General features: G+C 47.8%; 1 protein-coding gene across 2 annotated transcripts in view; it reads right to left on the bottom strand.

Annotated features, from left to right (window-relative positions):
• Positions 1 to 2,028: 2,028 nt before the first annotated feature.
• The window catches only part of NR6A1 (nuclear receptor subfamily 6 group A member 1), a gene marked incomplete at its 5' end in the record, with an annotated part of 72,411 nt that continues 50,335 nt past the window's right edge, over positions 2,029 to 24,104 (bottom strand). Inside the window, 8 exons of one of the 2 annotated variants that reach the window (XM_083875740.1) lie at positions 2,029 to 7,024; positions 7,979 to 8,131; positions 9,561 to 9,682; positions 12,933 to 13,187; positions 13,712 to 13,939; positions 14,799 to 14,956; positions 16,381 to 16,436; positions 19,218 to 19,448. In XM_083875740.1, the coding sequence (XP_083731866.1) occupies positions 6,936 to 7,024; positions 7,979 to 8,131; positions 9,561 to 9,682; positions 12,933 to 13,187; positions 13,712 to 13,939; positions 14,799 to 14,956; positions 16,381 to 16,436; positions 19,218 to 19,448 (1,292 nt within the window). In that variant the 3' untranslated portion in view covers positions 2,029 to 6,935. The remainder of the gene's footprint in view (positions 7,025 to 7,978; positions 8,132 to 9,560; positions 9,683 to 12,932; positions 13,188 to 13,711; positions 13,940 to 14,798; positions 14,957 to 16,380; positions 16,437 to 19,217; positions 19,449 to 24,104) is intronic. The other variant, XM_083875741.1, reaches the window with a different exon arrangement.

Here is a 24,104-nt window from a genome sequence, read left to right as displayed (position 1 = left end):
CCAGTCTGCTGCACTCAGAACTCTGGTTTTCAGGTGTGAACTCCAAATGGATAATGACTGGGGAAGGGATGAGGAGAGATGTGGGAGCAGTTGGTGACAAGATGGGAAGAGCTCATGGAATAGACAAGGGCAGGGTGGATATCAATGGAGAACATTCCCCAACTCTAGAAGAGGCCCCCACAGGACCATCCCAGCAGATCTTCCACCCACTGCTGGACTGACAGTGCTGCTGCAGGGAGGTGACCCAGCTGACGCCACAGCCCTGTCCCAGCCAGTGCCTATGGGTGACACACTCCTGGGAACAGCCACTCCTGTCAAGAGGAAAGCAGCTTACCCTTGAAAGTTCCTTTGCGAAGGTCAAGAGTGGGACTGTGACAGAGCAGCCTGACAAACACATCTCCCTAAGTCCTTGGGTCCGATAATGTATGTCCCATGCAATGTTGACACTAGTGATCCACCAAAGATCAGGTTAACAAGTTTGACGTTAGTGACAGTGTGATTTGTTCCATGCTGGCTCTGAATTCATAGAGCCGCTGGCCTTCGGTGATAAACTATTGCGCCGCGCACACGAGGCTGTGGCAGTTGTCACCCGCCAGAGCACTGAGATGAAAAGGAAGCAGAGCTCTAATCAAAATACAGTGGTCAGTAGGGGTTGAGCTGAAAATTAAAAGGTGCTGGTACTTTTCCCACTGCAGCCTCACTTTCCATGCCAGCGTAGGGTGAGGGGAGAGGCTGCCTCGTCACTTCTGCTCAGCTCCAGCTTCGTTTGAAGGTGAGGACAAACCCATCACTCCATGTGCACAGACCATCCTCTGCCACCTCCCAGGGAGCCCCACCACTGCTGATCTTCAGGCTCCCCTCACAGGGAATAAATCCTGTGTGGCACAGTGCCCTTATCCCAGTTCCCAGCCACAGCAGCAGCCCCAAGACCTTCCCCACAGCCCCAGCCCATTCCAGAAGCACAGCAGCAGACAGGGCAGGGCAGGGCCACAGCCACCACCCAGAGCAGCACTGGGCTCCCCCACCCTGATGCTGCTCCGCCCCTGAGAGAGAGCCGTGACCAAGAGGGGAAGGTACAAACAGCCAGGAGACACCAGCGGTGCAGAACATTTCACATTTATTAGTTCATACAGCTAAACACTCACTAAACATGCATTCAACACTTATTGGTCACATTTCCACAGGTAGTCAAGTCCCGGAGCGGAGCAGGGGCAGGCCGGGCTGACAGGGACCTGCCGGCAGAAACATTCATTTGGTCATAGCATGGTGAGGGGACAGCTTCCAGTGCCCCTTCCACCTGAGGGTGACATGGGGCCAGACACTCCCTCCTGCCCCAGCCCCGGCTCTGAGTGTGCCAATGTTCACCGTGTGTCATGCCGAGGCAACATCCTGCTTCCCTGATTTATACAAGGGATTGTGGGAAAAATGAACGGGAGAAACCATCACTGGGAGTGTCCCCAAGAAGGACCCAACAACTGGGACTGACCCTCTTGGAAACGTCCCTTAAACCAGCAAGGGGCTGGCACAAGCAGCAAAACCTGACCCACTGCCTCCCCAGGCTGCCCAGGATGGACACACCAAGAGCTGCGAGGTGCTGTCAGGTCCCAGTTACAAAGGCAGCCTCTGCACCAGGACATGTAGCTTGATGGGCACCGACAAAACCCCAAGTGCCATGAGCCACATCCTCCCCAGGGAAGGGACACCGGACACACAGCAGTGACAGCAGCCAAGCCCCAGCCCAAGGGAAGGGAAACAACTCCAGCAATCACAGCCCCTGTTTCTCGCTGGCAACAGACACTGGCAGTGTTTAGTTTTTCACACAATCCCTTTGAGATGATAAACAGGATGTCACACGAGGTAGTTTAGTTATGGAAATTGAGTCAATAATGTTATCAACTATTACAAGACATTTTATAAATTGAAAGAAAACAATGAATCACAAAAGGCTTTGTTAAGGTTGATCGTCATCTGGTCTCAATTCTGTTTCTTTTTGCCCTTGAGGGCATTTCTTCCACTGAACCATGTTGCTTCTTTCACAGACTTGTCAGAGGACAGCTCACAGGAGCTATTTTTTTTTTTTTTTCCAAGGGAAAGACACTGCCTGGATTGGCCTCCTAGCTTTTCACGAGGCTGGTTTAAACTCAGGTTTGCAGATCCTGCCTGAGGGTGCTGGGAGGGCCTTCAAACTTTTGCTGACTCTCACTAGTGCTGGCCCTGTCTGTGGCTGGATGGGGCCGTTTGGATACCCATATCAGCTGAAACCCAACCAGAGTCACACACCAGTGCCCTTCTCAAACTGTCTGACTTTGCCTACAACCACAGTGAGAAAGTTGTACTGATGAAAATTAAGAATTCATAAATAACAGAGTACAGAGCCCTGGAACTGGCTGCCAGGGACACAATGAGAAATTCCTGTTTCCTCTTTTCCATGAACAGTCAAATATTTAACACCAAAGGCAGAGCGATGAGGTAATGCAGAAATAGAGCCCCACAGACAGAGCTGGTCCCCAGCTGCTGGGTGGTGCAAGGGCACAGCCTCCACCAGCCCTGTGCACCTTTGGGATGCTCTGCCCACAGGACCACGTCTGAGCCTTCAGCAGGCTAACTTCCTACAGCCAAACCCAAAGGTTTTCCCCAAAAATCCCCATATGGGGCTTTGGTCAGCTCTCAGTGGGTCCTCCAGACAAGTCAGGAAAGAAGCAACTGTTGCAACATCAAAACTAGGGTTTCTCTGGGTCACATTTTAAATACTTATCCCTGAGCTTCTGTGCATTGAAACAACACACCGTGAACCCAGAGAAACACCACAGCTTGATACTGATAACTATGCACTCCCCTCCATTTACACATCATCTACAACTTAAAAATTAGTTTCATACTTTAACTAGTTCCCCAAGTTTCCCCCTTTCTCCTGCCTTTCATGTGGCAGGGATGATTGCCGCTTATTATCCTGAGAAATAACAACATTTTCACAGACACCAAGCTTCATAGTTTCAAATCCAAACCAAGAAGGAAGAAAGAATGAATGGGAAATAGCACATTCACAGGAGAATCTTTTTTTTTTTTTTTCCTTTTAAAAAATGTAGTAAAGGTAAAAGAAATTCAAGTGGGTTTCTTTTTTTTTTTTTTTTTTTTTTTTAAGTTGGTTTGAAGGACAAGACTTAAACTCCTTTATCTGAAGTGGCTGTGAGTCTGTGCAGAAGCCTGAGGAGCAAGGGCAGATCCTGCTGGCACAGGGAGGGATGCAGCAGAGGCACTTGAGCCTTTGCATGGGTGGGGACAGAGCCATCAAGGCCCCCACCAGCAAGTGAGAACAGCCCAGGAGCCCTGCTGGCACCCCTGGGAGCCCTCACTCTCATGGGCTCCCTCAAAGCAACACCCCAGCACTAGGAAAACAGGTGGTACGAGGCTGGCAGCTGCCCAGTGCAGGTGGCAATGCCACTGACCACTGGTCACTCTGAAAACACCGTGCTCCCCCTTCGGCCTGTGTGTGATGGGAGATGGCAAAAGGTTTAAGAATGAAATCTCTGGATTTAAAAAATACAGAATAATCCAGATGCGCCCTGATGATCCAGAGCATGCAGTGCCTCTGCAGAAGGGAGAACAGGAAGGGCACCGGCACAGGTCACAGCTGAGCAGCAGCCAATGCACACGGGAAGTGCAGTGAGTCCCTCTGCTCATCCCCCTGCCCTCTCACAGGGCTGGACATGCTGAGAACAGGGACTGGCAACTAACCCACACCGAGGGGTCAAGGCTCAGCCCATGTGGCAGGAGCCTGAGCTGAAGGGAAAGAAAACTCACTCATTTTCCAGAAGGTTTTCTTGAGGCCCCAGGGTCTGACTGAGCCCTGTGAGTGGGGATCCCTTCCAGCCGCTCCTCGGCAGCCTCCCCTGAGCACTTCAAATTTATGTCCCAAATCTCTGTTTGGATTAAAAGTAACTCTTCAGCTTTCTATCTGCACAGACGCTTTGAAGGAGAAGAGGGGGTCAGCCAGCCAATCTATCTTTCAAATCAGGGATAAAAATTGACTTGTCATGGCAGAAAATTCTACCAAAAACTATTATTGTTGATTGATTTCTCTATGACAGAAGGTCAGATAAGCAAGAGCAGATAGATACCAAAGATAATGAACTTCCCCCTAGTAGCATTAAGCACAAATAAAATATGAGTCCCTGTAAACTGAATGTTACGTGAAGAATGGAACAAAAATTCCAACCTTTCCAGGGTGTCCTTCAAACCAAATTCACAAATACATCTACCTAACATCTCTACATCTCTAGCTACATTCCTACCTTCTCATAATACCTGAGTTTGCAATGCAACACATTCACATTACCCTGTTTAAAAAATACAAGCCATTAGAGGACTTGGTGCCTAAGATATCAGGAATGACTATCCAGTGATTCCATCTGGTCTGTTTGCTGCTTCCTTACCTGTCAGTTCAGGAAGGATTTTTTACTCCCTATGGCAAATGTGTATTTGGGAACGGATACTACTGCCAATCAACCTTTGTAAAATTTGCTTTCTACAACAGAAAGTGGAACATTCATGACTGCTTGTCAGCATAACTGAATTTAGATTTTTGGTTGTTGTTGGTACAGCATTAGTTTTGGGAGGCTATTTTGGAAAATCACAGATTACCCAATAGATCATTTTTTTGGATAGCTGGCAACAAGATGACTGCTTTTATGTACACTAATTAAAACACTTATTCATCAACAGATCATAATAATTCAGTAACTGTAGAATAAAATTACTCCTATGCAATTTTAACAATTCATTGAGTGAATAAAAGAGCAAGCCAGAAATAACCCGTAATAAAAAGATCATATCAAGCTATTTGAAAATTAAACTTAAAAGCTGAGAAATACATTCTAACTCACAAACAGATACACTAAAATCTTCCCCTGAACACGTGAGGTATGGGCTGTATGCAGAAGGCTTTCCTGAGAATACACACGTGTCTCATTGTACTGTCAGAAAGTAAATGAGATTTATGGAACCACCTTTGGGTGCGAAGCTCCATTGAGCTGAGCCACTGCTGTGCCCAGCAGCTGTTACCCGTAACATCCTGTTTAAATAATGAAAAATTAACAGCTATGGACTTTTAGAAGAGCTGGGAGATGCCCAGGTGGGATGCCCACGGTGAGGCAGCAGCAATGCCTGGCGCAGTGTGACTGCAGCATGGCCTGACTGAGATGTGCCAAACCAGCAGGTCACAGCCCCCCTCGGGCTGCAATCCAGGAGCACCCCCTGGGCCAGGGGAGGGAGGGAAAGATGACTTTGGTGCATGGGATTTTTCTCCTGCTCACCATCACATCCATGCACAGCAGCTGCAGCCCTGCTGAGCTGTGCTCGCTCTGTGCCATACAGCTGTCACCAGGGACAGACAAGAAGGTAGTGACTCGTCCCTCACACCCTGAAGGAACAAAAGTTGTTTCCACAAGTATTTTTAAATCAGCATTCAAACACTTATCGAGGAGCCACCTTGCTAACTGAATGCCAGATTTACACCTGAGGAGGCAGGGAAGGAAATCCAGCCAAGGCTGTCTAGGAGAGTAATGGAGCCTTTGAAGATTAATTCCTAATGAAGGAGATGAGATCAAGAGCATCTCATCCAAGCTCCCCATCATGAGCAGGAAATAATGAGGTCACTCACGAAAATGCCCAAGTTTAGCTGAACACCAGCACTCAGCAATCACTGAATCAGCTTATCAGCTGCCATTAAACCAGTTCTCCATCTGAAGTTGTGGAGAGTCTGGGAGATGGAAAATCCAAGCCTTGCAAGACCTAGAACACAGCAGGCAACCAAGTACAGCAGTAATGTAATTTTTCCTAGGATTCCACAAGGAACAGGGCAGCCCTGGCAGGATATAACTATGGAGCACCCATTCCCTGAGTCCAGCAGAGAAAGCCATGCCAGAGGACACTGGAGTCCCTCACCCTACTACACAGGCCCCATTTAATAAAGGATACATTAACTGCTCTCAAAATAGGGATTGCTGCAATGCAGAAGCCTCAGCAGTCAGGTATCATGTTAGAGGAACACATTAACAGGGGGCAATCCTACCTCTCCTCTAAGTAGGTTTTTCCTGCTTCTGTAAACCTAAAATGGATTTTAAGGAAGTGATGATAAAGTCCTTACCGTTCTCTAGCAACAGGAGTATCTTTGTGTAATGCCAGGAGCCTGTTATGAACTGCAGGAACACAATTCCAGAGGAATTGGCAGGTGTTGTGGTAATAGTAGGAGGGCAGCTGGCCAGGAGGGGCTGGGGCAGACCCCACCTGCAGCTCCCCAGACAGGACAGGGCCAGGGAGCCCCTCAGAGCACTGCCATCCCACTGGAAACCTGCATCTGAAAACTGCCAGGGGAAAAGAAACCAACTGCCTAGACAGACTTCTCCTTCTCTATTCCCTGCCTTTTTAAAATTATGAAAAAGCTTGGCACTTCTCTAGCACCCACTTCTCCAAAGTCATCCCTTTGGGATACTAACAGCTCTGTCAACATTTGTTCTCTATGACAAATGCTTTGGATGCAAATCATGGAAAGAGCAGTGCGTGAACAGCATCTTCTCCTTGAGGTAGTCTTAGTCATCTCAGTCCCCAGCCCCAAATACAAAAGAACTAACCCTAACAAACACTGTAACATTAAACATCTTCACATTCTGTAAACCGCTGGAGAATGCATCTGCTGCATTCTTACAGAACCATGTGCATTGTGTTGAAGATCATACATTCAACTCTGTCGTGAAATAAATATATAGGAAAAAGAGTAAAAAAACAAACAAACAAACAAACAAACAAAAAGATTCTTGCTACAAGGGCAGAGAGGCCCCCTGCCCTGTCTCCTGCCTGGATGGCGTTTGCTCCTGTCCCGGGGTGAGCCGGCTCCCGCCCGAGGCTCAGCGTAAGGCACTGGCCGGGGCCAGCTGCGCTCACTCTTTGCTCACACTGGTCTTGCAGGAATGTAGAACGGCCTTAAAAAGGAGAGGCAGCTGCTCCAGGGGGACATTCACCATTTTTCCTGGTAAAAAAACCCCAAAAAACCATAATTAGCAGCCACTCCTGAATCAGATTTCAGAGACACCTAAGCCAGCAGCATTGGAGACGGTTTTACCTTGAACCTCTCACAGAAACAGTTAATCATCCTACAGCTACGTTAGACATTTGATATGCATTTGGACACATTATGATTTATTATTTACTGAATAGAAAGCAAAATAAATGGGCAAAGTCAGATCAAAATGATTTCTCCACAACGGAGAAGTATTTATAGAAAGTGGGAAAGGCTAAATCCCATCTCACCTCAAACCCCCTTGTTGATCTCTATGAGTAAATTACGAGAGCTACTCTGAGATTATTATCTAACTCATTATGATGGAGTAGGATGAAGCATACGGGCCTTGACACAGGGAGGCAAGCATCTCCCTTTGCCATAACATTCAGGAACAAACAGTTTTAGTAACACCAGACCTTGGAGATCTAATTAGCAACACAAATGCAGCTGAGAATTCACCTGCGGATTTCCGAGGTCCAGATGAGGAAACCTGGAGGTTACACTGGTCTGCCTGAACTCTGCTGAGCACTTTCTGCTCAGTTCAGGCATCTCCTTAATTCTGATTAGATAACTACTCAAACCAGGATTACACCGTTTTGGGACAAAATGCCCCCCAGCTGGGAGTGAAAGAAGAATAAGGCAAGACCGAACCATGTATTTAAAGGGTATCACGTTGGAGTAGGCACCTCTTCCCAGAGTGGGACTAACCCTGTGCCCACCAGCATCACCAGGACACCTTGCCAAGAGCCCCTCAGACTGGATGAGCTTAGGGCTTAAAGATGGGTAGAAGCTCTGATAGGAAATGGTCCCACACAAACATCTTCGACCAAAGTCCACAAGAATTTCACTGCAGTAAGTTAATTATCTTACTGAAGTAAACTTCATTACTTGCTCCCAGCGGGAGAGGTGCTCAGGAGTTACCTGCAATATACCGAATCTCTGGCAAACACATCATTAAATCCGGGAAGCGGTTTGGCTGGTGGGGGTATTTGTACTCCGTGAAGTCCTGGCAAACGTACCAGTACCGCTTATTCAGCTGCTCCAGCTGGGAGGCGTTGGTCAGACCCCTGATATCTGGAAAGGAATACAATTAGAGCAATAAAAACATGACAAAAACATCTCAGGAGAGCTGCAGCCTAGCACTTACTGCCACTTCTTCATGACAGACTGATTTCTGGCACTCTGATCTGGGTTCCTGCTTTGGAGACTGGCTCCCAGCACCCTGTTAGACCAATACTAAAATTCCCATCTCCCCTCCTGCTGTGCCTGCATCATGGATATGTCTTTATGTGTATGTCTGAATCCAGGATTTCCCTCCACAAAAGGCTGGGAAGAGAACATGTTCTACACTGCTCACTTGCAGCTCAGTGAATGATCTTGGAGAGAACAGCCCCAGCAACCTGAAATCCCTGCCTGGCAAAACACAGCCGGGTGTCAGGGTTTGGTCCTCACAGCACATCAGTGTAACACCTCCTCAGACAGGAACACGTTGGTTTTAGCTGTATCATCGTAGGTGAGGACAGCACTCAGCTCTATAATTCAAGATACCATCACATTTCTCCCCATCTGCTTAGGAATTATGTCACGGGGGCTTTATAAACTTGTCAAGTTCTTATTTTTAAATTTAGCTTTGCCAGTCAGGCAACACACACAAAGGAGAAATGGACAAGCAGGAAGTCCCACTGGCAGCGTGACCAGTGGCTTCACCAGTGGGGGATCCTGCGGAGGATCCAGCACAGGAGTGAGGAAGCTGCAGAGCCTTGGAGCAGCCTCAGGGATGGGAGACCATCTGACGGAAGAGGCATTCATCTACTGCCCAAAAGCTGACTTTTAAAAATAAGTTTCAGGTATTTCACATAAAAAATTGCAAACTTCAACTAAAAATAAAAGAAGACAGGAAGTTAATGAAAATACATTTTGGAAAACAATGGAGACAGCTCAAGAAGTGCATTATCCAGTGTCAGGAAACTGCCCAGGGAAGCAAACCGGAACCTCAGCCCGGCACAGATTGAAGAGTCAGCATTATCTCCCTCTGGAAATGAGCGGGGGAGGAGGGAGCCCGCAGCACATTCTTACAGACTGCAACTATCTTTCACAGCACAAAAGACTTTGGGGACATTTATTTCCAAAATTACAGCTGAACACTATTCACTGACCGTTTGTCTCCGCATGGATTTTGAAATGCCCAGGGTCTTGAAGAAGCCTGAACTGCCAGCTTTAATATGCTGCTTAATCAACAGGAGGATACAGCCCTTTCCTAGGCTGAATTCATGTCCTGCATGTAAATACTTCATTTGTGATTTTCTTTCATTGTGAAAAGTCAGATTTAGGTATAGAACCTAAAAAGCAGGAACCCAGCTAAGAGACTTAAGGATATATCCTGAAGGTAAATATTTTAATGAGTCTGAAAAGCTCTAAAAAGAGAGCAACCAGCCTTACAAATTCATCCTTTGAGGCATAAAAATGAACAAGTGAGGCTGGTACCTCGCCTTTGCTGCCTCACCTTGGTTGAGGAAGTTGATGGCTTTCATGCAGGCGTACTCCTCGTTGCTGACCTTCAGCTGGTTGAATTTGCGAAAGAGGTAGATCAACCGCTCCATCACCTCCATCCCCTCTTCACTGAATCTGGAGGACAGAGATCACACATCAGCACACACAGCACACGTACTGGACAGTCAAGGCATGAAGCTTATTAAAATAACTTCAGAGATTTTAACACCTCACAAGAGATTAAAAAAAAAAAAAGTCAGTAAAACTGCCTGAAGACTGCTGGTACAAAAAATAAGGAGGAAAATGTCTCAGTTACAAATGCAGAATCATAGAACCATGGAATGGTTTGGGTTGAAATTACCTCAAAGCTCATCCCCTGCCAGGGGCAGGGACACCCTCCACTAGACCATGCTATCCAGAGCCATCCTGCCTGGCCCAGGGATGGGGAGTCCACAATCTACAGATATTTGTAGGGAAAACTCTCTCTTGGTGATTTAGTTCCCCACCAGCCTGTTCTCACAAAAGGGAAGGTTTCATGGAGCCAGGAATCTGCAGCGAAGCCAGTGACAGAGATGGGCAGCACAGGGAACACCCCAAAACCTCCTGAAAAATTGCCTGATGGAGATTTTGTAGGTGCAGAATGCAGTCCTCCTTCTAAAGAGGGTGCCACACTTCATTAGGAGTAATACCCCACATGCACACCATGAAAAAGCCATGGGGAAGAACCAGGCTGGAGCGGAAAGGGAGGGTGTGGAGGGCTGTGGGTATCCTGCAGGCACCTCCAACCATCCCACACCTGCCCAGGGCCAGAACAGCCTCTTGGGAACACATCTCACAGCAATACCCCTGGCTTCAAAGCAACTGCATATTGCAGAAGCGCTCAGAAGTGGGACAGAAGTGTTTCGGGAAGCTTCAGCGTGCTCTGGCATTGTGCAGCACAAAGAATAAGAGCACAGCCAGCAAGCCATCTCTGAATAGAACAGAAATAGAACCTTTTTCACTGAATAATACCTTATTTTGGCATGTGTGTTTGTTTACTTCAAAGTTATTTGTAAAATGCATGGTGGGGTTTGACCTCTGCGAAGTGAAAACAAGCTGTCTGAACTCTGGGTCAATTCTTCAAGAAAGTAATATTGTAAGTGATGAAAGCCTTGTCGGCTAATCTAAAGTTGTACAAGTTTTCTTGCTCTCCAGTTGACATTAAAAATCTTGCAGGTGCAAGATTGCAAAGCTCAAGAAGTTAATGAGCACAAAGACCACTCAGTCATCTGTTGGGTTTCTTTTTAGAGCATGCACATTTTTACCAGCCACTCATCACTTCATAAATCCAGGAGAGCTCTTCTCTCATTCCTGCAGTTGAACTGTCTTACTTTTATGCACATACTTTCCTCCTCCTTTCAAACAAAGCTGTTCTGTTTTTCACAGCCCTATTTCTTCTCGAGGACTGACTCCTCCACACACTTTTCCTTGCAGTTTACACCAGGCAAGTTTCTGGCTGGGAGTTATCGGGATCAGCTGGGGAGGAGGGGGAAGGGAAACGCTATCAGGAGTGCTGGGGGAGGTCAGGAGTCTATTCATTTCATATTCATCTTCAGAAAAACAGCACAATAAAAGAAAACATTTGATCTAGCAGGCAAACAGAACATTTAGCCAGTTGTTAGAAGCAATTAAAACACAGGGGCTGTGGAGCTCATTCTATGCCTTTGTTTGTCACCTATGCTTTAGCACTGCTCTTATCATTTTGCTAAGAGCAGAAATTAACCCTGAAGTGCCACACCATCCCTGCTCAGTGAGATTTCTCCACCCACGTGTGAGCTCTAATGAAGCTCCCTTTGCAGGCACTCCTGATCAATGCCAGAGGAGCTAGGGGCTCTCTGAGAACACCCACAAATGGGACACCTGTCCAAAAGGGCCCCTCTCAAATCCAAAGGGATCAGCTTTTCCACGAGTGCTTTGGACAGGGAGACTGATACCCATGAGCTATCCCACTGCTGCTGGAGACAGTCAAGCAGTGGCAGAAGGACCATGAAGACCAGCAGGAGGGAGCCACGCAGCTCCAGACCCCTCATCTGTGCAGCTTCCTGCTAAATAGCTTTTTGGGTGTGCATTCTCCCAGGTTACTAACAACAATTAATGACACTTGAAAAGCTAAATCACAAGGAGAGACTGCAGAAGCATTCCTCTCCCAAGAACATCTATTTTCATCCATGTGCACAGATCTTCTCTGAAGGACCTTCAAGGTGACCAGCTCTGAATTGCTGGTTTCTGCAGAGCGAGAATTCCTCCTTTGTCTCACCTCTCGCTTGTATTTATCACAAACTCAAAATGAAACAAACACTTCTCTTGTGAGGCTCTGACCAGGACAGCAGGAACAAAAGGACAGCTGAATGCAAGAACAAGTGTCATTGTGGTTTTCTATGACCCTCGGCGCTCCTTGCAGCAGTGGCACCAGATGCACGATGAATGGCTGTGCAGAGCAGCGCCGCACAGGAACCTGTCCCAGGAAATGAGACACCTGGGGCCAGCTCCCTGCTGTGGGCTCAGCCAGTGCCTCTGCTTGTCACAACAGATGCACAAAGGAGCCCCCAGGAACCATGAGACAGTCCAATGGCCAAGGACCACAGCAGTGTTTTAAATCTGCTCACTGGACATCCCCTGGTGACTCCAGCAGCATTGTGAGCCCAGCAAGGGCAGAGAGCAAACAGCAGGTGTTTAAAGGGAGGTTGGGCAGCAGTTTCTCTAAATTCTACCTGTTCTGCCATAGTATGGTGGGATTGGAACTCAACTATCAAAAGAAGAATCTATCTGGCACCAAGACTATAAAATAACCCGACCAACATGATAAATGAATGGCAAGTTCCTCAGAGCATCAGATAGCCTGTACCATGGAAAAAACAAGACCTAAGTTGCAACATCTTTAAATTTATCTAATCAAAACAATGAAATAGCAATTAATAATGAACACTTTGGCAATACAGACAACCAGCTTTGTGAACAATCTTTCCACTGGGTTTTTAAACGGGCTTTTAAATAAGATCTTTCCTGTGTGCCAGGGTTACCCAAAGTGTTGGTTTGTTTTACCCTCCCCATAAAAAGGTGGCTTGTAGGGTTGTGTTGGAGAACAACAGCACTGCTGCATGGAATTCAAACAGCCCCACACATCACTGTGCCCTTCCCCTGCAGAAGGAAATTATGATCCAGCACTGACTAACCATGATGGGCTTTCTAAGCCTGGAACAACTGTTCTCTAAAAACTAGAAAAGGAAAACAGCTACAGGTAAAGTGACTTGTCCCAGAAGGTGGTCAGAGGACACCTGACTGTTGGGCTTCCATGGCTTTTCATCTCCAGCTCTCACTGCCTCACCCTGGGCTCAGTCCATCTCACCTGTGCAGCTCGTCATCAGAGGGAGAGTATTTGGAGGTGACATCTGCAAGGTCACCAAAGATCTGCTTGCTGTAAACAGTCAGCGAGGAGAGCAGGATCAGCTCCTGCCACGTAGAGCTGAGCAGGCAGGTATAGTCCTTGATGGAGAGTTCGCAGAAGAATGGCAGCTTCTTGATCCAAGCAATCTGCCTGAAAAGCAATTCATCCGCCAGACGACACAGCAACGCAAACAGCTCTGCCTGAGTCACTTTATACCTGCAGGCACAGTTAATACAAAGGCAGAAAACACATAACAAACATTACAAAGGCAGAAAACACATTACATCATCTGATGAGGCACTTGGAAACAAGGCAAATGCCAAAGGAATTTGCCAGTGCCCAGGGTGTCACCTGGTGACAGGAGCCACGATGGTCAGCACCCACTCTGCCCAGGCAGGGACTGAGGGGCATCCTCACAGCCCCTGGTGACAGGAGCCATGATGGCCAGTTAGCACCCACTCTGCCCAGGCAGGGGCTGAGGGGTATCCTCACAGCCCCTGGAGTCACCCACCTGGTGACAGGAGCCACAATGTTTGATCAGCACCCACCCTGCCCAGGCAGGGACTGGGGGACATCCTCACAGCCCCTGGTGTCCCCCCCAGCCCAGCACCCAGCCTGGCCAGACCATGCAGCCTGTAACCGCACACCAGGCCTGTGCACCCCAGCCCCAACAAGACAGGACAGGGTCTGGTTTGCTTCTGACACGGTGGCCATGCCTCGCCCCAGGGACCCCCACGCACCCGTCCTCGATGAGCATGGGAGTCCCGAGCGGCTCCAGGTCCTCGGCACACACCAGCTGGCTGATAAGGCCGTGCGACTGCGGGTCCAGGCTGCGCGGCTGCGGCGCCACCAGCGCCGAGTGTGCCGAGTAGCTAAAAAGGTGCGGCAGGTACTGGTAGTGCGTGGACACCGGCGTGCCCAGGTACTGATCCCTGAGTGCAGTGAACCCGTTCAGCTCCACAGACCTACTGGAAAAGGAAAAGCTCTTCAGTACACCTCCAAAACTCCACCTGATCCGTTACAGTGTTGTGTCCAGCTCCAACAGAAATGTTAACAAAAATAGGGAAGCAAAGGGAATGGAAATGCTTTTGTGGTTAAATCCTGCCCTGGAAAGAGCTGGGTGTGCACTTACTGCACGTCCAGTCTGGCTGGGCACTGGTTCCATGTGATGGAGCTGCTGCTGAGCTGCCATTCAGGGAGCAAAGCAGAAACCCCAAACCTGCCTGTGCCCAGCCTTTGCACCCCGGCTTCCTTACAGGGCCAGAATTTAAGATCCTACATGAGGTACTCACACAGCCACTGAACACAAACAAGGCCAAGCTTAAGCTGCAACTGAAAGCAGATGGGATCAGGTCTGAGATTCTTGCTGTGTTTGCAATCAAAGACTGCATCAGGAACTGCATCAGGAGGTTTGCACTCACAGCAGCCAACTTTAATATAACACCCCCAATTACTAACATAAATGGTTTTATTTTCAAAATCTGAGCACAGTGCAGAGAAAGAGCTTATGCAGAATGAGCAGTGAAAGGTGATCAAGTTCTGAACATCTGCAGAAAACACAATCAGTATAAACTGAGATATATTTTAAATATAATTTTAATTTAAGATCATCTTCCTTTGTTCACAAACATCTCACTTCCCAATCCAATTATTTTCAACCCAGGGTCTGTTTGTCTAAGAACACAATCAGAAAGGCAAGAACTTGCTGCATGACCAGTTTCAACAAGGATGCACTCACATGCTTTCCCTACACTGACCCCAAGTATCACTCAAGGAAAGAAATCCAAGATTCCTGTAACACCAAATTCTTCCAGGGGTCATTCCCACCTTGAAGATGGAGTAGAAACAGGTGAAGGCTGGTTGCTCTCAGAAACTCCATTTCCAGGGGAACTATGGTCACTGTCTCCGTTGTTGCTCCATGACATGTTTGCCTCTCCCTCAAATTCTTGCCCAGACATAATTCTCTCAATCTCTTCTTCTGATATCTGCCAAATACAGGACACAATGGTTACTTTAGCTGGGAACAGAAATGCAGAGCCTCTGTTTGCAAACACCTTGTTCAGTCACATCCAACAGGGCTGACCCCCCTGCAGGTACCACATCTTTCCTCTGCATTTAACAACACACATGAAAAATCTTATTTACAGGTAATCATGGTGACCTCCAGCTCCAGCAGTACCATTCAAGTGAGGGTAGCACAGCAGACAGGAACTGACACATGAAAAGATGATGTCAGATGGACATGGCAACCAGCTCTAAATCAGCCACTGTCACACTGAAAAACCTGGGAGTAATTGAGGCCAGTGCATTGGGAACATCACTCAAGACTGGCAGAGGGAAAGGCAAACTGGAGGTGGAGCAGGCTCTGCTTTGATAAAGCAATCAAGAGAGGCAAGGTGACACATATAAAATCAGTCAGGAAAACATTTACAGGGAGACAGAGTTCCCTATTTTTCTCCACATAAGAACCAGGTGGCACCTGAAGTAGCAATTCAGCATCTAATACTTAAGTTCTAGAGAGTAACATGTACAAAGCTAAAATGGGCTAAATTTTTTTTTTTTTTTAAATTGAGTTCACTGTAATATAAAGTTTCAAGAAAGTGCTGGGCATGCTCCTGGAGTAATGCTCCACCACTAACTGGGGAAATGCAACAATAATTTAGACGCTTCTTTTTTTAAAAAAAAATCTGTGTATGTCCCTTCATGTGAACAGCAGGAAACAGGTTTGTGTGTTTCCAGGCAGGCTGTGTCTGACACTGACCACGGGCTGCCCAGCAGGGCACAGCAGTGCCTGCTTAGCTCCTCACACTTTGGGCTGAGCTGAGTGCTCCTTCCCAGGCACTCAGGCTCACAGAAATTGCTTTCAGTGTTATTTCTATTTTGCTAAAATAAACAGTAAACTTTTAAAAGACCCCTTTTCCAGAAGCAAGCTGGAAATGGCCATCATTTTTCAGGCATGTGGCACAAGCTGCTGTGCTGAATTACCTCGAGCTTTACAAGGCATCTCTGGACAAGCTGTGCCATCAATCAGACAGACATTTACTGGTGCCCTGCTTGCCACAATTGAAGGGATTGCAGCAGGCAGATTGAGATTTACTGGGAGCCACGGAGGGACAGACGTCCTTGTGTGGCTCACAAAGGACAGGGTACTGCAAGCCTGTCTGTGTGTCTGTGCAGCACCCTGGGACAGGCAGCACCCAGCTCTATTTACCAATCTACAGCCCATGATGTGCTTCTGACACAGTCAGAGCCCTGCCACACCAGCAGGAGGCACAGCCAGGGATGATGGAGGCTCAGCCAGGCCATTCCCAGCCCAGGCTGAGCTGTGCTGTGGTCTGAGCCCAGCCCAGCCAAGGCCAGGAGACCAAAAGCTGAAGGGAGCCATGGAGAGACAGGCACATGTGCTCACCTGGACAGGTCCAATGCTTTTGTTTCTGCCTCCTGGCATGCCATCCTCCCTGATTGCTGAAAGATACAACCAAACTTTAGTGAGGAACACTACTGCCAGCTATTCCCAAAGCATATATTTATGTTGAAAGCAGTTTTTATACCTTAAAAGATTAATTTTTTTAATTAAAGAAGTTTACAGAGAATCCTCCACTGCTTGAGCAGCACACACACACCATAGTTCTCACCCCAAAAGGCACAGACATATCAATGGGGCTACAAGCATTATTCAATGATTTTAATGTCTTCACATGCTCTTCGAATGACAGGTAATGAAGAAATAGCAATCCTTTATCCCAATTAATTCCAGCATAATTTGAGAAGTGGCACACAGTAAGGAACCCTATTTGATCCCTGGAAATAACCCAGTGAATGCCCAGGACTGTTGGAAAATGAGATGTGGGGGCCAGCACATCCAGCTCCACGACGCACCACAAGTCAGAGTCCCCTCAGAGAGACACAACCAGTGCTGACATTGCATTTTTAAGGCTCTTTAAACAATTTCCAGGGAGCTCCAGTGAAGTCCAGCTAAGAGGATTAACCTGGAACAGCTTCTGTGCCTTCCTCTTCCCTCTGCCTCTCTGTGCAGAAACCAAAGGCAGCCCTGCTCATGTGCCTCCCCTCCCAGGCTGTTTCCCCCCCTGTTTATCAGGGCTCCATCTCTTTCCCACCACGACCTGGCCAGACTTGGCAGGAGGCTCTCCCCAGCTGCATGGTGACCTTGCTGCTGCAGGGCCTCACCCTGTCTGGCACACAGGGCTGCAGGAGGCCCTCCCGGAGCAGAAAATGACACAGAATTTAAGCAAAAAAATTCTGTCCCAGAAAAAATTCTGCTCCTGCAGCTCAGGGAGTGCCTCAGGAGGGCAGAGGAGAGGGCCATGGGACCCAAACTGTGGCTTCCCAAACCTCAACCACCGACCTGGGCAATGCACAACACTGGCTGTTTATTTCTTATGAAAGCTCTTTATAAAAAAAATATCAATTTCCCACAAAAAAAAAAAAAAAAAAAAAAAAAAAAAAAAAAAAAAAATCATGTAAAAAAAGCTGTCAGAGTTAGCTGCTATCTTCTTTAGTTTTCTTTAACTTACTGGAACTACAGGAATTCTGGGGGAATTTTCCTCATTTTCCAAGATATTTTACTATTAACTGTCATTTGGAAGCTTCCCTTCAGCTCATTCCATTATGAGCCCTGGGCATAAATTGTCTTGGTCTTTTGATTTCAAAGCATAATTTTAGCAGACAATAGCTTACATCTGCAACAAAATATAGGAATGTTTTTGCTGATGGTCCATTAAAAGGGCCTCAAGAGACCTGAGTGGTTCCCAAATATAGCTGGACTCTTGAATATCATCCTGGTCCTGGGCTGCATGACAGCCAGTCTCCTCAAAGTTGTCTTTCCTACCAGTGCTAAGATCTGCATCTTAACGGAATTTAAAAATATTTGTATTTAGACCTAATATTTAAGGTATTTTCCAACCCAACAGTGCCATAACTTGGGCACCAGGGCAGGAAGAGAAAGCTCCAGAACCCAACACCAAGGACGTTCAGGGCTGCCTGTGGCAGAGACACCAGTGGTGAGTGCAACCCACGCGGCTGTTTGGAGAAAGAAGAGAAAGGAAAGGAGAAAAGGAAGAGAAGAGGAAAGGAGGAAAAGGAAGAGAAGGGAGCAGTGAAGGCGGGCGGGCGTGCGGCCGGCAGGTGGCGCTGTGCCCCCGCAGGTGAGAGCCACCCCCAGGTGAGGGACCCGAGCTGTCCCCAGACCCACAGCACAGCCCTGACCCCCAGGTGAGGGACCCCCAGACCCACAGCACAGCCCTGACCCCCAGGTGAGGGACCCCCAGACCCACAGCACAGCCCTGACCCCCAGGTGAGGGACCCCCAGACCCACAGCACAGCCCTGACCCCCAGGTGAGGCACCCACAGACCCACAGCACAGCCCATCATCCCAGCTCTCCCATCTCAGCCCCTGATACATTTTCTCAGAAAGATCCTGGTGGATTTGCAGTGAATTTATGGAAGTTTCAGCGCTCCTGACAGGCGGCTTTCGTATGAGTGATGGCCCAGAGACCAACAACAGAGATCAACAGTCACATCTAAAACCATGTGGTGACACTGGGGTTTGGCAAACAGGATGGTCACTCCACTGCCCCACTGCCAGGGCAGCACAGCCAGCTCCTGCTTGTGCCATCACACCAAGGAATCCCTGATTTTAGTGGGTAACAGCAATTCCAGGGGTTAAACACACAAAAGGCTGGTGTGAGGAGTAGAGATGTGACACTGAAATCAACCACAGCCATTCTTTATCACTGATTTCTGAGTTACTTCAGACTGTCCATCCTGAAGATGATACCACAGCATTCTGCACACCTCTGGGGATAAGGGGTGGCTGTCCCTTATCCAGACCACAGCTGTTTCAAGCAGAGCAGGTGGTCAGTGAAAACCCTCACACCTCACCCCTGGGCAGCAGCTCCTGGTCTAAGCACCCACAACAGCAAACAGCTAACATCTGGCTCAGATCCCTTGGAATTCTAAAAGCCTGTTTAAATGCTTTAATTTTTGCCTTGTCAGCAGATTGAAGCATGGAAACAGCGACCACTTTGCTCAGTGTAAATACAAATACTCTCAAAATATTTATACACGCTTTCAATTCATACAGACTGTTCCTCCATAGAAGAATGAAGCAGCTCAGAACTTAGTATAGGGCGTGATTTTTTAACCCATGCACGATTTTGCTGAAGCTTTGCTTTGTTTTTGCCGGGAGGGCTCTGTGCCCACCTCAGGGAGCCCCGTGCCCGTTACCTTTGCGGTTCATGCCCATCTGGAGGCACTTGAGCAGCCGGCAGTACTGGCACCTGTTGCGCTGCTTGCGGGACATGACGCAGTTCTTGTCCCGGCTGCATCTGTACACGCGCTTGTTGCAGATGCTCCTCTTGAAGAAGCCCTTGCAGCCCTCGCAGGAGATGATGCCATAGTGCAGCCCCGTGGCCCTGTCCCCGCAGATCAGGCAGGTTCGCTGATCCACCCGCTCATCTGCAAGGCAAGAGGAAAGAAAGGCTTACAGGGGATCCTGGGCTTTGTGTCGGCTGGGTCTGGCTGAGGGGCAGCCACCGCCATCCTGTGAGGATCCATCCCGCAGCTCTGCAGGGGGAGCTCCATCCTTCCCTTCCCCACTGCCAGGTAGGACCCTTGGGGCTCTCCCCAGCAGCCTCCACTGACCTTCCTGCTGTTCTTAGTAGAGAGGAACAGAAACTCCATTTGGGAAAAAAGGGTTCTAAAATGTCCCACCTTGACTGCACAGAGCAAGGTGGGCAAATACAGAAACCTGGCAGACACCAGTGAAATCCTATCATATCTCTCAGACTCCAGGGGCATCTCTGGGCTTCAAAAGCCTCACTGCAGAGGCTCACCACCCAGAACCCAAGAGAACATAATTACAGAAACCACTGGACACTTAAGCCACAGTGATGTGATTTTACTGATCATTTTACTGATCCTTTTCCAAATCTTTGGAAGGCCTTTGGATGACTAAAAATGTAAATCTCAGGGCTCTCTGCAACAGGAGCTGTCACATTCGATTTAAATTCAGTATTTTAAGATTCTAACGCTGCCTCGGAGAGAGAGTAGAGATTGCCCAGCTCAGTGAGATCTCCAGGCAGGGATGTCAAACAGAAAGAAAGAACTAAATGATGGTGAAGAAACCCAAGTAGTTAACTTAGAATCTCATCACCTCGTACTGCACAGGGAGGCCTAAACCTCACTCCAACTAAGTCAGCTATGCTTAAAATAATGCCAGCAAGTTGCACCAGCAACTCTTCCTGTAGCAGATGTTTCACAGCTCAACAGTTTAACCCCTTGCATTCCAGGCCAAGCTGCCTCCAGCTTCCACGTCGTGTTTTAACCCATTAAAATCCCAACAGTTGCAAACAGATCTGCACTGCAAAGGTAGGAGCTATTAAAATACGTTCAGGGACACATAAATTGGCAGTATTCCAGTATTTTCCATGGGGTTGCTTTCTCAAATATCAAACAGGCATGACTAGATCACCCTGGCTGAGCGAGGCACTGAGAAGAGAAAGGAAGCACTCTGCTGCTCCTCACTCCATTACCCCCTTCCTGGGGCTGCTGGTTAAACCAGGTTGTTTCTGGTGTTTGTTGGCCTGAAGGCAGGACAGTGCCATTGCCCACGGGGGCAGAGACACTCATGGCCCAGGCAGGACCCAGGAAGTGTCACTGGCTCTCTGTGGCTGCCTGGGGACAGAGCAGGACACAGAGCCGGGCACAGCAGCTTCCCGTGCTCACCATCCACATGGGGAGCTCAGACTGGGCAGACACAGCTGCACAAACCCACACCCACTGCTCCTGTTTGGACACAGCTTGAAAAACCCCAGCCTTTGGACAGCACTGGCTTGTGAACATGAGCTGAGTTAAACTCGCTGCAGCACAACACCACCAAGCCCGACTTTCCTCATTTAGATTTGGCCAGGGAGTTTTCTGAGACGAAGGTAAGTTTATCTACAGGATGGATTTTTGGAGCAGCAGGAGGTAAGAGTAACAGTGAAGTCTTCTCCAGCCTCAATAAAGCCCAAGCAAGCTGACAAACCAGGGTGCAGGTTCTTACTACTGCAGCACGTGTGAACACAAGAGAAATGAATGAGCCAAATGTATTGAGATCAGAAATTAAACCAGTTTTCAGTTACACAAGCCAAGTAAAAATCTAAACCAGCTGCTCTTACTCACAAGCAGCTTTTTCCAGAGCTTAAACCCAGTAGAAACCAGAACCAATCTGTGTTAATCTCTAAAAGGTCTGCTATGCACAGCATGCACATTTGCACTGTTCTGCAAACTTCACTGTTCTAAAATATTAAAATAAAGGGATGAACAAAGGAAACACAAACTTTAAGTGAAGAAACGTTCCTGATTGGCACCAAAACATCCCCAGTTTTACCTGACAGACCACCTCAGGTATGTGCTGAACCCAAAAGAATGTGGGTACAGATCAGGAGTGGGGCTATCTGAGCATCTCTGAAGGGAGGGGGCTAAACATGATAAAGTGCATAATCTCCACCTTCAGCAATCTGATAAACGTGGGGAGGGGTCTGGGGATTAGCCCGGACACAGGACTCCTCTATCTGCAGGGTTTAGCTCAGCCTCAGCTTAACTGCTGGCCCTCCCCCTGCTCACACAGCAGTGCCATAAATCCCGGGGTCAGCAGCAGTGGCTGGGCAGGGGAGGCACCAGGGCATCCCCAGCCCAGGGTCCCACACATGGCCAGAGGCAGGACACGCTGGGCTGCCCCAGCACCACAGCACAGCCCCGGCTCACCATGTCAATGAGGGCTCATTTCCAGGCACAGCTTTTTTTGTTGTGGGAAGAATAGGGCCGTCACCCAGCCCATGTGGGAAGCCCGGATGATTAAAGCGAGGAGGAATCAGAATCCTTCCCTTGCCATCCCCATCTCCCCAGTGGAAGGGGGAGATGGTGTGAATGGCCCCTGGCCACAGGGATTGCACACACCTCCAGCAGAATCTGTTCCTTGGGTTTCCAGATTAAAATTGGCCGTGGAGCAGCAGCACACACCGAGAACAAAGACACAGACCCCGGGGACACAGAGGTGTCCGTGCTCCCCACAAACCCCCTGCAAACAAAACTGGGAGATGAGAAATAGTGGCCTGCAGAAAGTCTTGGAGGTTTGGATCTTTAAAAAAAATGCTGCAGGGACCCTGGCCAGGCCCACGTTGCTGCCCTGTGCCCACGGGTTTGCTGCTCCTGACCTTTGCCAGTTTTCACCCCTCGCAATGCAGTGCCTGGTGTGGGTGAAGGATGGGAGAGATGGGGCAGAACCACAGTGAACTTCACAGAAATGGTAAAGCACCAGCAAATCTAAAGCAGTTTTGCACTGAGGGTGCTATGAACTCCCTTCACTTTGAAATAGAATATCAAAACAAATAATAAGAATAGCAATTTTAAAGTGAATAAGCCCTCTCTCCTCCCTGTCTCTTGTCACCTCTCATCTCACTGATTCCTCTGGTTTCAAATGCTACACAAGACAGCACAGATTAGGACACAAAGCAACTTATACGAATTTTTTTCAAATACCTGTTTTGTTTCAGAGAGAGAGCTGAGGAAGCTTCCCCCCTGCTGCCCTCCCCAATTTTCCTGATGGGTCTTACATTTAACCAACTCATACACGGGATATTCTGGCTTTGTTCTCCCAACCCATTGTAGCAGGGGCCACTAAATCAAACAGTTGCTGCTACGACAAAAGCACTCACAAAAATCTCAACCTCATCTTGAACCCTGAAGATTTTTATGGCTACTCCCTTGCTAGCCCCTCCCCGAAGCCACATTAAAGGATGCATTGTTTTCAGAGGTCATGGTAGGTTTCATACCACATACAATGTAAATTCTCCAAGAATATGATGATGTTACACAAGAATCACAGAAGATGCAGTAAAAAAGATTAAAAAAATCTCTCCTCATTTATGTTTTATAAGACAAAGAGTAAAATCAATACATTTAATTTTTCAAGAAACTGGCTTTTCCCCTCAGCAAAATGAGCAGTCTTGATAATTTTTTAAAGAAATATTCTATTAATTTCTAAAAGGAAATACCTTACAATCCTGCTGAAACACATAGCAAAGACCTGAACAGAAAGCACTATGGCATGAGAATGAGATTCTAAAATACAGAGCAAATAAATTAAAGCATGGGGACACACAGCCAGCACACCCATCACTGCTTCCACCTGTGGACAAACACCCTGAGCAGGGACCAGGGAGGCAGAGCTGGGAGTGGCACTGCCACATTCTGGGCTGGCTGTATCTGCAGCTCCCCAGGCTGCCAGGGGCTCATCCCCACCCCTGGAGACCCCACTGAAAACTCTACAGCAACTACAGCTCCCTGTGAGATTTACCTTGGAAACCTGGCGGCGTGTTGGTGCAGCAGGCTTGTGGGATTTTCCATACTGGTGCTTTACGATGGAAGAGAAACAAAGACTTTATATCCAAAAGTAAGGCCAAAAGTGAAGGCACAAGCCCTCACCCAAACCCCAAAGCACACAGTGCTGGGATTTGGCCTGGCTGGAAAGCAAGAGGGAGAAAGCAGAAAGCTGCCGCTAGCAAAACTTCCCATTTATACAACAGAACGTGAATTTAAAGCTAAGAAAATCTTTTATAGCTGAAAAAAAAAATTCCAGGCAACACTGAGCACTGCAATTCATTAATACATTTAACATCTTTTCAGCTGTGTGCCAGTTATTTGCTTTTTGATTAAGTGACCCTATGGCAGCCCCCTGCAGCACCCTTTAGCTGAGTTTAAATCTCAAGCTGCTAAATACCAGCTGTTTGGGGAGGGGGGCGGAGGGGGAGATCTCACACATGTGTTACTTAAATCCCAACCGCATCTCACTCTCCTCTTGCCTCTGGTGATGCCTCGAACACAAATAAACGTGTTGGGGGTTTCTTTTTTTCCTTTAATTTTCCTAACAACGTTTTCCATTGTCAATTTTTTTAGTTTCAAGAAAAACCATCCTGGTGAAATTCAAGCCCCAGAACTGGAGGAACTCCCCCCTCACTGCATTGTCCAAACAAGCCCACCCCCAAACCAGCCGCCTTTGCTTCAGGGGGCTTTTTTTTTTTTTTTTTTTTTTTTTTTAAACTTATAACCGATGAACACAGGGATTAAATT

This window comes from Zosterops lateralis (assembly GCF_965231275.1).
Source record: "Zosterops lateralis genome assembly, chromosome: 20".
In the NCBI taxonomy this organism is placed as follows: domain Eukaryota; kingdom Metazoa; phylum Chordata; class Aves; order Passeriformes; family Zosteropidae; genus Zosterops; species Zosterops lateralis.
This window is presented reverse-complemented; position numbering and strand designations above follow the sequence as displayed.